The sequence below is a fragment of the Arachis hypogaea genome, chromosome 11, assembly GCF_003086295.3.
Source record: "Arachis hypogaea cultivar Tifrunner chromosome 11, arahy.Tifrunner.gnm2.J5K5, whole genome shotgun sequence".
Taxonomy (NCBI): domain Eukaryota; kingdom Viridiplantae; phylum Streptophyta; class Magnoliopsida; order Fabales; family Fabaceae; genus Arachis; species Arachis hypogaea.
Window position 1 is genome coordinate 9974128 of NC_092046.1, and position 13183 is coordinate 9987310.

General features: G+C 31.3%; 2 protein-coding genes across 8 annotated transcripts; both read left to right on the forward strand.

The window, feature by feature from the left end:
* The first annotated feature begins 1758 nt into the window (after window positions 1–1758).
* Window positions 1759–3393, forward strand: LOC112720204 (oxygen-evolving enhancer protein 1, chloroplastic). The gene is made up of 2 exons (XM_025771059.3): window positions 1759–2219; window positions 2456–3393. The coding sequence occupies exons 1-2, from the start codon at window positions 1977–1979 to the stop codon at window positions 3212–3214; spliced, it is 1002 nt and encodes a 333-aa protein (XP_025626844.1). The 5' UTR covers window positions 1759–1976; the 3' UTR covers window positions 3215–3393.
* Window positions 3394–5081: 1688 nt separating this feature from the next.
* LOC112720203 (sodium/hydrogen exchanger 4) lies at window positions 5082–11250 on the forward strand. 7 transcript variants are annotated; one of them, XM_025771055.3, is made up of 14 exons: window positions 5082–5486; window positions 5831–5949; window positions 6179–6276; window positions 6393–6461; window positions 7082–7095; window positions 7194–7385; window positions 8228–8274; window positions 8382–8448; window positions 9511–9611; window positions 9686–9787; window positions 9971–10118; window positions 10215–10277; window positions 10388–10471; window positions 10830–11250. In XM_025771055.3, the coding sequence occupies exons 1-14, from the start codon at window positions 5334–5336 to the stop codon at window positions 11115–11117; spliced, it is 1545 nt and encodes a 514-aa protein (XP_025626840.1). In that variant the 5' UTR covers window positions 5082–5333; the 3' UTR covers window positions 11118–11250. The 7 variants fall into 7 exon arrangements, with proteins under 7 accessions (XP_025626840.1, XP_025626841.1, XP_025626838.1 ...); XM_025771056.3 differs by having other exon boundaries at window positions 6393–6452; XM_025771053.3 differs by having other exon boundaries at window positions 5083–5486; window positions 7049–7095.
* Window positions 11251–13183: the final 1933 nt, after the last annotated feature.

A 13183-nucleotide genomic window follows, 5' to 3' on the forward strand; every position in this document is an offset into this window, starting at 1 on the left:
GTAGGGCCGTCTAAAAAAGTAGGAAAACAACGATATAAAATAGGGTCAGAAGCACCGTTTACTATCATTATGGAATGAAATTTTTTTACGTGTTTTTTCGGATCTCCCATACCATCATAAGGAGTTAAAGTCATTAGTAATGCAAAGTTTTTGGGTAATTGAAAATTTATGACATCTGTGGTGAATGAACCAACTGCGGTGTCCAATTCAGCTTCTTCATTGGCTAGTTGATCCTCCTCTGGTTCCTGAGTTTCAGAAACATAAGTTGGATCAGAGTTTGCTTCCTCATCATTCGATTGTTCGTGGTGATCATCATTATGAGTTATCCGAGCATTGGTAAGCTCGGCTATTTGATTTGTCATTCTTTGATTTTCTTCCGCCATGCGCTGATTAGCCTGTTGTAATTTTGTTACCATCTGAAGAAGTTCGAATGGCGTTGGAGGAGGTCGATCAGTCATAAGCAAATTTGAAAGTTTTGGAGCTTAAAGAAAAAGTTTTAAATCTTTGGCCAACGGTGGGTGCCAATTGTTCTTATGAAGGTTGGTTGTGGTATAGCTCGTCCTCCGAAGATTATCTTGTAGTCTTCAGTCGGGATGAGTTATACATCGGTACCAAGAGAACACAGAGGTGGACACCTACAGAAGATACTTTGACGCTCAAGTTAGTATATGAGTAATCAATTATTCGTTCTTGTAATATCTAGATCGGTTTCTTACCTCCTTTTTTATATTTGGGACAAGTATCAATAGTCGTTTAACCAATTGATTTACCTTAATGGAAATAAAGGCATTATAGAGCATTTTGATATAGTTTTTATGTTTGTCATTGATAACCGATCTATAACGTTTATAGCCGAATTATAATATGTAACCGAATTATAATAAACATATCAATATCTATTAATATTATTTTTTTAATAAATATTTATAGTATAAAATAGTATAATAGGTATAAACTAATCAATAAATTATTGAAATTTAAAATTAATAGTTATTTTAATATAAAAATAAAATAAAAATATTCATAATAAAAATAATAAAATATTTATTATTTTTATTTTATATTATTTTAGAATAGTTTGATTATTAGAATAGTTTGATTATTCTTAAATTGTTAGTAAAAAATATATTTTTTAAATTTTAATTTTAAATTTTAATTATTTTATATTTTATATTTATAATTTATATAGAATCGAATTAACCGGTTTAACCAATAGTTCCTCGGTTAAATCAATCAGCTAAGGAGACCACTTCGATAAAGATACTAAAAATATATTTTTAAAAAAAAATGTTTACATGTGTCATGATATTATTGGACATCTTTATTAAATCGGTTAATAATTTATTTTTTAATAAACCAGAATAAAATCGGTTTATTATAGCAACAATAATAAATCCAATTGTCCACAGTCCACACTATAATTATTAGACCCGATTTGATCCGACCGATTTACATAATCTAAACCGAATTATATTTAAATTTTTTGATAAAAAGACAAATATATCTCTGATTTTTATTTTTAAAAAAACAAAAAAAACCATGATACAATGGATTATGTTGGTCGGTTCGACCGAATCTAATAATAATTGAGTTTATTATTATTCTTATAAAAAAATCAATTTTATTTTAATTTGTTAAGAAATTCAAAAATAATCAATTTATTAATACGTCCAATAATAATGCGACACATAAATATCTTTACAAAAAGATGTTTTACGCGTCTTTATGGGAGCATCCTCCATAACTCGATAGAAAACTGAAAACCATGTTATTTAATAGGAAAAGTATTTAGAATCATCCCACGTAAGGCAGATACATTAGCTTGAAGGAACCAATAGGCGATGACCTTATCCTATCGAAATCTTACTCGCACCACAGCCACCAAATAATATTGTGGCTTCTCGATTCTCCACCAACACACAGAAACACTAAAAACCGAAACACACCGTCTTCAACAGAGATAGAAGCAACTAACAATGGCAGCGTCACTTCAAGCAGCGGCTACACTGATGCAATCCCCCAAGTTGGGCATCAATGGCCGCAACAGCACTCTTCACCTGAAGCCCACTCACTCCCTTTCAAAAGCCTTCAGTTTGGAACCCGTTGACTCCAAACTCACTTGCTCTCTTCAGACTGATCTCAAGGACTTGGCTCTCAAATGTGTTGAGGCCACCAAAGTTGCAGGATTTGCCCTTGCCACCTCTGCTCTCGTTGTTTCTGTATGTCTCTTCTTTGCTTGAATCTTTTTATTCTTCAATACTTTCGGTTATGTTATCATGTTTTGTTATTTTCTAGGAGCGATTCTGAATAAATATATAATAATATACTGTCCAACTTGATTAGAGTGCTAATTAATGTGACAGTTCTATATTTCCATACATACGCCTTAATAGGTTAATTTGTTGAATTTTGGTTAATTGCAATCATGATCTTAGTCACTATAATTATTGTGAAGGGAGCAAGTGCAGAAGGTGTTCCAAAGAGATTAACCTACGATGAAATCCAGAGTAAGACATACTTGGAAGTGAAGGGGACAGGAACCGCAAACCAATGCCCAACAATAGAAGGCGGAGTGGAATCATTCGCCTTCAAGCCAGGCAAGTACAATGCCAAGAAATTCTGTCTTGAGCCGACTTCCTTCACTGTCAAGGCAGAGGGTGTCACCAAGAATTCTCCTCTGGAATTCCAAAACACCAAGCTCATGACACGTCTTACCTACACCCTCGATGAGATTGAGGGACCCTTCGAGGTGTCCTCTGATGGCACCGTGAAATTTGAGGAGAAGGACGGCATTGACTACGCTGCAGTGACTGTTCAGCTCCCAGGAGGAGAGCGCGTGCCGTTCCTCTTCACCATCAAGCAGTTGGTGGCATCAGGGAAGCCAGACAACTTTGGTGGGGAGTTTTTGGTGCCGTCTTACCGTGGAAGCTCTTTCCTGGACCCTAAGGGAAGAGGTGCTTCCACTGGGTACGACAATGCAGTAGCATTGCCGGCAGGTGGAAGAGGAGACGAGGAAGAACTCGCTAAGGAGAACAACAAGAGTGCTTCATCATCCAAAGGGAAGATCACGTTGAGCGTGACGCAGAGCAAGCCAGAGACTGGAGAAGTTATTGGTGTGTTTGAGAGCATTCAACCATCAGACACTGATTTGGGTGCCAAAGCTCCAAAGGATGTTAAGATCCAAGGAGTGTGGTATGCTCAGCTTGAGTCATAGACTTGTTTTATATGGTTTAATTTGTGTCTTATTTGATTTAGATTTTGTTTGTAACTCCCACACGGTGTTGCTGCTGCTGCATCGATCTCTTGTGGAATCGTGAACAATGAGAGGTTTATCATGTTTGTATATTATATTGACTTCAAATATAATGCTTCAAATTGTGGTCTATTCTACAATTCTCGGTGTGCAATTCTGGATCATCAAAACTGGTCCTAATATCATGTCACGTAAAATTTCTTTCGAAAGCTTAATCTAGTATACAAAAGCCAACAAATTCTTCTCCGTTTGTTGTGCTCTCTAGAAGATCTATAGGATAATCTCCATTTTTAGAGATTTTTAGCATATATCATGTTGATACTTTTTAACTTGATTATTTACCTGTCAATATTAAAAATAATTTTAAGCATTATGATCCAAATAATATTTATTTAATTATAATTTATTTTAATATAAAGATCGACAAACATAAATCATGTTAATACAAATTTATTTTTCATCAAAATCAAAATTTACAAAATCAATTTTATGTATACTCCCCGTTTTTAAACTATAATCAACATGCACTAAGTTGCACCTTGTTTTAGAATCAGAATGTGATGCAAGTTGATATCAGAAGGCATAGTATCTATAATACATGCAAGGTTGCGTGACATTCTGCATCAAAGAATAATTATCCAAATCATTACTTAAAAATTTTAAAAATAAATATTTTAATTTTAAAAAAATTAATACACAGATTAATTTTTGATATTTTTTTCATCAGACATAATTGTCTTAGATTTATTTTCCAATATGATTACTAACAAAAATTACTGAATTAACATATTAATTTATAAGCAATGTTAGGGGATCAATAAATTTTGTAATTAGTAGCCATCAAATAGCCATCAATAATAATTTAATGGTGTAAAATTGGTGTGAGATTTCATCTAATGGCTCACCTTTCTCTTGCTGGTTACATGCTGGCCAAAATTCAATAAAATTGCTGCCCTTAAACATTTTCTTAATTTATACATGTGTCTGTAATAAGTGTTCACATATACAAAGAGAACAAAAGTCTCTAGTCATTTAATAAAAAACATTGTCATATGGTGTCTTCTGAGATCGAAAGTCCCGTTCTTCATCCTTGAAACTTTATGTTAAAACCCTAGTTCATCATATGCTCGAATCGAAGCCTCTAGGTTCAGTTGTAATGACGCCAAGCAAAGGAACTTCATCTTCTTCAAATCGCCATGGAGGGAGATACCGTGGCTCTAATGGCAGCAGTAGTCTCGAACATGGTGACATGAGCAGCCTAGACAAACTTGAAATGTCAACACCCAAAATACTTATGTGGTTTACAAATTACTCCGTATTAAATTTACAAATTACAAGAGAGTAAAATACAGACATTTCTAATGAAAGACGAAAAATTACTCATGAAAAAACACAAATTCATCGTAATAATTAATTTCAGCTGATACTATAGTAGATTACTAAATAAATTTATTATAAAATTTATTAAAAATAAATTTATATTTGAATTTCAAATATGTTTTAATTCAATTTTAAATATTTTTTATTTTTTAAAATTTCAACTTTTTCTTGTGTTGAATATTAATTAAATATCGACAATTTTTTCAATCTAAAATTTAAAATACATAAAATAATTTTAAAAAAATAAGTTAATATTAGTTAAATAAGAGATATTATTTATATTTAAAAAAATCTAACGATTGTGTATGTTATGTGTCAGCTATAGGAGCTTATCATAATTATGAAAGGACACATGTTACCACATTTCATGCACTCTCTACTACGTGTTCTTCCTTCCTCTCACCGCCTCAACCTCTGAATAAGTAATCCATAACATGCATTCTTTCTTTGTTTGTTTCTGTTCTTCCCTCGTGAACAAACACTGCACTTATCAAAAAATAGTCCAGCAAAAACAATCAACCTAAATAAAATCTTTATAATAAGTCTTTGATTCTATCACACATATATAGCTTGCTACCCTTCTTGATTAGATATACGCAAACAAACAAGAAGAAAAAGCTAAGGCTGGTGTACGTGTATGTGTGTGTAATCATTATTATTACAATAACTTCTTCTAAGTTTGAGAAGAAAGCAAATAATAATGATAAATAATTTGTTGGTTAATTTTGCTCATGAACACAAGAAAGTGGTCCCAATATCACTGTTTGTTGCTGTTCTGTGCCTTTGCTTGGTCATTGGTCACTTGCTTGAAGAAAATCGATGGGTTAATGAGTCCATTGTAGCCATTTTACTTGTAAGCAAGCCACTTTCACTTCATCTCTGTTATTTCAATCTTCTACTTTTGTTCTATATTTTGTTATATGTATGCATGCAACATTTGTTGTTGTTAAAATCAATGAATATAACAAGCAAATGAAAAAACTACTGAATTTTGGGAGAAGTCTGATAAGAAATTAATCAGTAGTATGTGATGATGATCCTATATCATCTTATTTATTTACAAAACTAGTGCAAAGAAGAATGATTAATCACTATTTTATTTTCCCACTGAATTATGCATGTCATTACAAATTTACAAGAACAAGAAATAAAAAATTAATTTGTTCTATTTAGTGTCTGTAACATTCTCCTTGGTAGGGATGCATAGCTGGAAGCATACTCTTATTAGTCACCAAAGGAAAAAGTTCCCACATTCTTACCTTTGATGAAGAACTCTTCTTTATATATCTCCTTCCTCCCATAATCTTCAATGCTGGGTAAAATAAACTTCTCTCTGTTCTCTTTAATTTCTTGTATATATATTATATGATGAAACTCACATGCAGGTGGTGTCTTCAGGTGAAGTTGATAGTTGATAGTTGAGTTATTAATTATCAATTATCAACTTCGTATGAATTGCATGTGAGTTTTTACCATATTATATAGCACTTGATTAATTTCTTTGCTGCCAAAAGTTTTGATGTTTTGATCTTTCCCTTCAAACAGATTCCAGGTGAAAAAGAAACAATTCTTCCATAACTTCTTAACCATCATGATGTTTGGAGTGATTGGTGTTTTTATTTCGACTTCTATTATTACGGGCGGTAATGCAAATCTCTTAACTTTTTCTGTGAAATCTATAATAGCATTAGTATATTGGATCACCATGAAATTTTGTTTTGAAACTCACCTTCAAATGTTTTGTATTTGGTCCACCTAGGCAGTTGGTGGCTGTTTCCTAAGTTGAACTTCCTCGGCTTGAGTGCGCGGGATTACCTCGGTGAGATTGGTAAACTGAGAATTAGAGCTTTATTTTCTTATTTTACCATTTTTTTTTAATTTTAGAGAAGTTTTTCTATGTTTAAATGTGCCTCTAATAAGTAATAATATGTCCGGTAATGTTAGGGGAAAAAAAAAACAGCCAGAACTTATTTTATTTAGAATTAATGAATGATAAATAAAGTAAGTTCTGATTGCTTTTTGGCTAATTTTCTTTGGTTACCAAATATTTTCGAATATGCCTAACATTTAACAAGGAAAATTGGTCTTTTTGGGCGCTTTAATTAACGACTTAAAAAGAGATTAAGTCTAATTGGTTTTATTTTTATCTTTTTTTCTTACTTTTAATATTTTTTATTTTTAAAATTTCATGAAGAAAATTGATTTCACTATTTTTCTTCACGTAAACTGAAGATAAAATAGAAAATGAAAATAAAAAGCAGTCGGTTTGGTTCAATTTTTATTATAGGTGTTGTGTATATTGACACATTTGTTTGTAGGATATAAGATGCCTGTTATTGTTCCTTTAATCCTTATTATCATATTGTAATGATAATTAATTATTGGCTCACCTTAATTTAATTTAATTGAATTCAGCTATAGGAACAATTTTCTCATCAACAGACACAGTTTGTACACTGCAGGTTGGTTGAAATAACCCCCCAAGTTGGGGTCAAATGAACATTAATAAAAAGGACTAAAATGCAAATAGAGTGAAGTTAGAAAGTTGGTTGTGTTGTAGGTGCTGCATCAAGATGAAACTCCTTTACTATACAGCCTAGTGTTTGGGGAAGGAGTGGTAAATGATGCAACATCAGTTGTTCTCTTCAATGCTGTTCAAAAGCTTGATGTTTCCAGACTCAGTGGCAGGGCATTCCGCGTTCTCGGAGATTTCTTGTATCTCTTCTCATCAAGCACTGCTCTTGGAGTATTAGTAAGTTTCGGATGTTAATAAAATAGTTATATGATGACATGTAACATAATCATTTTGCAATGTGTTACTGTTTAATTAGCAGCAGAACCAATTTGTTTACTAATTTGAAACGTTTAACTTTGAGTATCAATTTGGTGAATACGTGATCTTTAAGGGGCATTTTGACTAATAATCCTAATAAGTTTTAGAAATGTGATTTCATACTATACAAAACTTAAGTGAGATTTAAAAAATTGAGTAAAGTTTGAGACTAGCAATTTTTATTTATGCTGATCAGCATTGTATATACTTTAGCACTATAAGATAGCGTTTGTTTTGAGATATTGGGACGGAAACTGTGAGACTGGGACTCAATATCATATTTGTTGGCCCTGGTATTAAAATTTCAGTTTCTGTTTTCAAAATTTTAGTATTTCAGTACTTTCAGGATATTGAAATTTTTGGAGATGGAACTGAAACTTTAATAACATTTTATACCTAAAATACTACTCTATTAGAGCTTTATCTTTATTTCAGTCTCAGTCTTCCACTTTACAACAAATACAATATTGAGACTTATTTTAGTTTCTATCTCTCAATCTCAGTCTCTCAGCTCCGTCTCTCTTCCAAACGCTAACTAAGTATATTGGACTTTCTTTTGACATCAGTAAGTTTGTTGGCTAACTGCGGTAAAAAAAACATTGCTAGAGAAAGTCTTGTATGAAAATTACACTTTACAAAATTAATTAGGAGAGTCCATTTTCATTTCTGGTAAGTTTCATTTTTTATTAAACTAGCTTAGTAGCTTTTACATGTACTTAATAGTTTTGATGGACAAATTAAATAATCGGATTATTCCACAGACCGGACTTCTCACAGCATATATCTTGAAAGGCTTAAGTTTTGGAAGGTATGTATGTATGTATGTATGTATGTTTTACAAGAATGGTGTGAGATTGGAATATCAAAGTTCAGTGATTGCATACACAATAAATTTGCCTCTGCATATGCCTGCAGACATTCAAGTGTTCGCGAAATTTCATTGATGATGTTAATGGCATACCTATCTTACATGTTGGCCGAGGTATTTGAAGTTCATGCAATGCTATTATTGTTTTCTGTAGAATAATATATGCAGGCCATTTACCTTAGGCATTAAATTAAATTATCTTATAATTAATCTATTAGAGTGAAAGATAGTACAGAGCAGAATTGAAGTACACATTTAATTTCTTCTTTATGTTGGTTCATCACTATAGACAATAAACATTAAAACAACTATAGCTCAATGTTTTAAAGAATTCATAAAGTTGACTATTTTAGAATTTTTAGCACTCAACTCGACTGGTTTGACCAAATTTGACCAGATCATTATACATTGCATAGATATAAACATAGGTATAGAAAAATAAATTAAAAAGGAAAAAATATGTTGGTTACAAAGTGTATCCATATTATATGGATATAGAGTAGAATTAAAGTATACTAAATTGAGCCAATGAGTTATAGCTCAAATGGCATAGTCTCCCCATACTCAATTAAGAGGTTGCGGGTTCAAGTCTCATATCTTTGGTAAAAAAAAAAAGTATACTAAATTGTGTATAAATATATTTATTTAACTTATTTTCAATGTGTATTTTGTATTCCAAATATGTATTTTATACTAGTGGCTGATTTTAGTATATATCTAATACGATTAGAATAAAATAGATGTAACAATAATTTTCTCCTCATTTGATTTTTCCTGCTTTTTTCTTTTGGAGTGAGAGATATTTTAACAAAACCTTGTATTTTTTATTTTTTGGTTACATTCGTGGCAATGAGATTCTTTTGACCTGCATACCAATCTAGTTTCATAGTGTAGATACAGTGAACTTGGGAGTGATTTTCTTTTATTAACATCCATGTTATTATTATAACTCATAGGTAATGTTAGAGAAACAGTATTTAAAGTTAGAATATATAACATAACATTCATAATTTCATATACATAACATCAGTAATTAAATCTAAAATTGCACAATATTCTAGCGATAATTAATGAATGATAATTAATGAATGCTAAATAAGGTAACTTTTGGCTAATTGGGCCGATTTTTTATTGTTCCCTAAACATTAATTGTAATTCTATTAACTTCTTATGCAGCTACTTGAATTAAGTGGAATCCTCACTGTTTTCTTTTGTGGGATACTAATGTCACATTATGCATGGCATAACGTAACTGAAATTTCAAGAATCACAACCAGGTATCAATTAATCATTTCAAGATTCAGAGCCTTCAAGTATACAGATTCAATACATGTGTTCCTCTCCTATACAGGCATGTGTTTGCGACAATATCGTTTATTGCAGAAACTTTCATATTTCTTTACGTGGGAATGGATGCACTTGACATTGAAAAGTGGAGGATGACCAAATTAAGGTGCTAGTCCCTAAGAAAATGCTTTTTTTCTTTGGTTAATTTAGATATTGAGTAGATATTGCATGAATTAGATCATGTGATAATATTATATAGTATATTGCTTCAATTAAATTTCACACTCCTTTTTTTGTCAAAATAAATAAACCACATAGGCACATACTAATGATGATTCTCTTACTGCAGTTCCGGAAGTTTGATGGGAATTTACGGTTGCTTAATCTTACTGATATTAGTTGGGCGTGCTGCATTCGTCTTCCCGCTCTCGGCTTTTGCCAATTCCATGATGAGTAGGCGCGCCGGGAGCGGGTCAAGTATCACATTCAAACATCAGGTCATTTAACTAACATGTTTAGTATATTGTTTCCAATTTCTCATGATGTTCTAGTTAAAGGATTATTTGTTATTTTCTTAATCTTGGTTATTCCAGATAATTATTTGGTGGGCTGGTCTAATGAGGGGAGCAGTCTCAATTGCTCTTGCTTTCAAACAGGTACATACATGCATGAAATTTTAATAAATTTTGACATTATAATTAAAAAGAAATTGTTGTCCAATGACCAAGAATACAATTGGATTATTGTCTCCTTTTTATTTATGCAGTTCACATTCTCTGGTGTTACCTCTGATCCCGTGAATGCAACTATGATTACCAACACCATTATTGTTGTTCTTTTCACCACATTAGTAAGTTGACTATTACTCTATTTAATAGTAAATCTTTTTCAACGCTGTTGAATAGAATTGTTTGTTCATGTGCATATTTTCTAATTATTTTAGGTGTACACAAAAGACCAGTCACAAAATCAGTCATCCGTATAGAGTATATATTGGAATATAAAATAACATTAAAAATGAGTTAAACAACACATATATTTATACATAAATTGATTTGATGATTGATTTTTTGTATGCATATAACATTCTACGTTAACACACGACCATAGATTGTTCATATTTCGGCAAATTCGACGATCATTTAGAAGGTACCACAGAATTTCCCCAAATGATTTAGAGAATTGATATTTTGATAATATCCTTGCAGGTGTTTGGTTTTCTAACAAAACCACTGATTAGATATATGCTTCCCCACAACAATGGAACAAGAAGAAACACAAACCATGAAGCAGGAGGGACACCTGGTGAGGACTTGAACTTGCCTTTGTTGTCTTTTGAAGAGTCAGCAGCAACAAACATAAGCCGTGCAAAGGAAAGTCTTTCCATGTTCATAGGGTCTCCAGTATACACCATACATCACTATTGGAGAAAGTTTGATGATGCATACATGAGGCCTCTCTTTGGTGGACCTCACCATAACAGGTCGCGGTGCTAGTCAAATACTATGTCATATATAAAATAATTTAGTCAAATATATTAAATTATTTAATAATTTTCAGTTATTATTTTATGTCCCTGCATGAACAGTCCTTTAAAGCAATGAAACTAGTGAGCATCTTTAACATTGATTTTCATTTGAGAAATGAATATATTAATTTAAAATTAGTATTATCACCCCTTTTTTTAAACAGAGATCAAGCCAAATGTAGAAGCCAACTTCTTATTGTTGTACAATAAAATAACCTTGTTTAATTTCATGTTCTTTAACATCTCTCCCATAACCTTTTTTATATCATTGGATGTGAAAGTATCTTCAACTACCAAAACATGCACTTTCTTGTCTATCCCAATGTAACTACGACCATGTGTAGTTGTCACTTTCCTTTCGAGGATCAGATGGCATCCTAAAATCTAAACTGAGAAATCTAATTCTAATGAGTTTATGGTTGATTTTTTTTTTGTTTAAGTTAAAAGCGAGATTCGAATTCGAGAATTTTAGATGGGAAGACCGAATTTTAGATGGGAAGACTATGTTATATGTTATTTATGTTATATGTTATTTGAATTATAGTTCATTGATAATTTATAATTGATTTTAATAAAGTAAAATTTTTAAACATAATAAAGTTCAGTTTAATATAAATCGAGTTTAATATAAATCGAGCTGAATTTCATGTGTTTTGAGTGTTTCGACTAATTTATTCTTATTATAGTGATACTTAAATTTTTTTATATTGTGTTTGACATATTTTATGTCAGTAATTTTACTTAATTAATTACTTAATTTTATTTATTCGGCAAAACTGGAAAATCAATTAATTATTTTCTAGTAAAATTTTTTTATCTATTATTATTTAGTTAAAATATAAAATATTAATTAAATATAATAAATATACATTAAAAAGTGTTATATATAATTTTTAGTTATAAATATTAAAATTTTATAACTTATATATGTTAATATTTTTATTATTGTATTATTTAGTTTAATGTATGTTACATAAGATTTTACTATTTTTTATTTTTTAATTTTTCACATCAATTAACAAATATTTTTTTAGGTAAGTTTAAATTTGTCATATTTTTTTATTAAATACATTCAAATATATAATGATTATAAAATTAATTCATAATTTTACATTATTTTTTTGTGCTTTTTATTTTAAGACTTGGTTTTTGATTCTTCATCTTCATCATAATCGTTTTTCAAGTTTTTTCAAGAAGCCATGAGTCCCTTCTTCTTTCTCCTTTTCGGCTTCTCCGCCTTCTTTAGTTTAGGGCAATCAGATTTGAAGTGCCTGGTTTCTTTGCAGTTGTAGCAAATCACTTTGCTGAAATTCATTTTCCTTGAGCTGCTTCCTCTGTTTTTCTCCTTTAACTTCACTATTTTCCTGAATTTCTTAGCAAACAAAACAAAATCATTTTTAGATGAGTTATCACTGGATTCATCATTCAGAGGGTTAGTAACAGATTTGAGGGCTATTCCTTTTCTTTTTGAATCTTTTTCAAATATGTGTTTTTAAAGGCAAGTAAATTTTCTTTCAAATCATCATATGTCATAGAATCAAGACCCCTACTCTCAGATATTACTATTGCCTTAGTTTTTCACTCTTTTGTGAGACTTCTCAAAATTCTCCTCACAAGCATAGATTCAGGATATGTGATCCCCATAGCATCCAAGCCATTGATGATGATGTTGAACCTTTCAAACAGTTCATCTATCGATTCTCCTTCCTTCATTGAGAACATTTTATATTCTCTATTTAGCATGTATATTATGGTTTTCTTTACTAGGGTGTGCCTTTATGAGTGATTTGAAGTTTGTCCCATATTTCCTTTGCCGTTGTGCATCTTGATATCCGTCGATATTCCTCGAAACTGATTGCACAGTTGAGCAAGTTGATAGCTTTGGCGTTGAGCTCCACCTTTTTTCTGTCTTCTTCAGTTCAACTGGCTTCACCCTTAAGAGAGACCACACCATCAGCTCCTGTAGTGGTTGGAAATTGAGGACCTTCTAGAATTATCTTCCACTGTAATCTACTGATTGGACAAAAATCTTCA